The following is a 1826-nucleotide window of genomic DNA, read 5'->3' on the forward strand; positions in this document are numbered from 1 at the left end:
GTCAGCGAGCTGCTGCGGGGCGACGAGCCGCGCCGCCAGTGGTTCCGCAAGCTGGCCGACTTCCGCCTCTTCCTGCCGCCGCGCCACTTCGAGGGCATCAGCGCCGCCTTCATGGACCGCCTGGGCCACCAGCTGGAGGACATGCTGCTGTCTTGCAAGTACCGCGGCGAGCTCTGCGGTCCGCACAACTTCTCCTCCGTGAGTTGCCCTCCGCGCGAACCGCTCCCCTGCTCCCCCTGCTCCCCCGCTGCCCGGAGTCAGGAGGCCCACTGTTCAGTCCTCAGGCTGGACGCCAGGGCCTTTGCGGTGGCAACACTCCGTGATGCCCAGGCGGAGCCCACCCTTGGGTGCCCTGAGTCTTCTCCTCCAGGTTGTGGGAACTTAGACTTAACTGCAGGAGGAGTCGCCTCACCCCAGTCCCAGCCCACTGTCCCCGCCTCTTCCCTTCCAGTGTCAGCCCTCCAAACCCTCACTCTACGTTATGGCCCCATTTGTGAATACTAGTCCCTCTTCTCCCCGACCACACCCCCAGGTCCACAGGACTTCAAGCAACTGCTCTGTGTCTTAAGTGTGGGCTTGTTGTTGTCTTTGGGAAAACTCGTGGGAAGCTTTTCAAAAATGGGCCCTCAAGAGGATCACGCAGAGTCCCTAAGCAGGCTTACAACCCTAAGCAGCTTACGGCTGCAGAGTTCCAAAGCATTTCAAATCTAGGGGGACTTAGGAGAAAACTCCCAGAATATTAGCCAACACTAAAAACACTGAGTCTTGAACATCCAGGGAAACTGAGCAGTGGTGGGCCAGGGTGGGGGCCTCTACCTGCCCTCCTCCCATGAGGTGTGAGTGGGGGTCTTGCAGTCTGGAGGCATGTCCTGAAGTTGGGAAAGCAGCCTGGCAGGGATGAGGATGCACGCAGCAGGCACGGGGAGAAGCTGTGCTCAAGAATTGTAAAGCATTTGCTGTGCTGGTTCCCCCATACTGTGGGTCTGGATAACGCAGCTGTCATACAGAAGGTATCTGCCTTGTGCAGCCTGCCTTGGAGGAGTCCTGGTGCCAGGCCCCAGCGTGGCGTAAGCCTGTCCAGCCAGTCGTGTGTAAAGGCGCCTTAGGTGGGTTTGGACTTTTCCACTAGAGCAGGGAAGGTTGGTGTGTGTTTTGGTGCTCTGATGGTGATTTTACCAGCTCTGATTTGTCACTCCTGACAGTCTCTGACAAAGCTTTTTCTGGGATGGTAAAGAGATGCCATGGTTCCAACAGGTGTTGGCATGATACCAGGCAGGCCAGGTCTCTGATTGGCTGATTGGGTTATTTCTGGTCCAGGAGAGCCACTCTGGCTTCTGGTTTTGCTTCAAGCTTGTATACACAGTAGCCCTGAATTATCCACCCCCCAAACATTCCTTGTGTTCTGAGCTTCTCAGCTGGCCTTTAAAGACTGTCTACCTGGTGGCTCCCTGCCTTGGCAAGTAGGAGTGCCATTAACATATGCCTCTAAGTGACTTCTTTCAGAACTTCAAGCACAATTCTGAGTTCCACAAAGGAGAAGGAAAGAGGGTAGTTATCCTTTATTGTTTATTGTTCTTTGGCTAACCACTAACTAGCAGCCTCTAGAGTTAGGTTTAAGTTCAAGTTTACATCCAAGTATCAACAGGCCCTAGCTTGAGCTCCAGGTTGTACAACGTGGCCCATCACATCTGATGACTGCTTTACAAAGTGTGTGAAATTACATTCTAACAGCCAGTTTTCACTTTTGATATTCACCACAACCCCATGTTAGCAATGAATTTTATTCTCATGAAGAAAATGAGGCTCTAAAAAGCTGTCCAATGCCC

The 1826-nt window shown here is 53.6% G+C and overlaps 1 protein-coding gene across 1 annotated transcript in view; it reads left to right on the forward strand.

The window, feature by feature from the left end:
- Positions 1-1826, forward strand: part of ASIC2 (acid-sensing (proton-gated) ion channel 2) — a 289508-nt gene that overhangs the window by 1432 nt on the left and 286250 nt on the right. The window contains exon 2 of the mRNA XM_008578482.1: positions 6-198. Within this exon, the coding sequence (XP_008576704.1) occupies positions 6-198 (193 nt within the window). The remainder of the gene's footprint in view (positions 1-5; positions 199-1826) is intronic.

The sequence above is a fragment of the Galeopterus variegatus genome, unplaced genomic scaffold, assembly GCF_000696425.1.
Source record: "Galeopterus variegatus unplaced genomic scaffold, G_variegatus-3.0.2 Scaffold1694, whole genome shotgun sequence".
In the NCBI taxonomy this organism is placed as follows: Eukaryota; Metazoa; Chordata; class Mammalia; order Dermoptera; family Cynocephalidae; genus Galeopterus; species Galeopterus variegatus.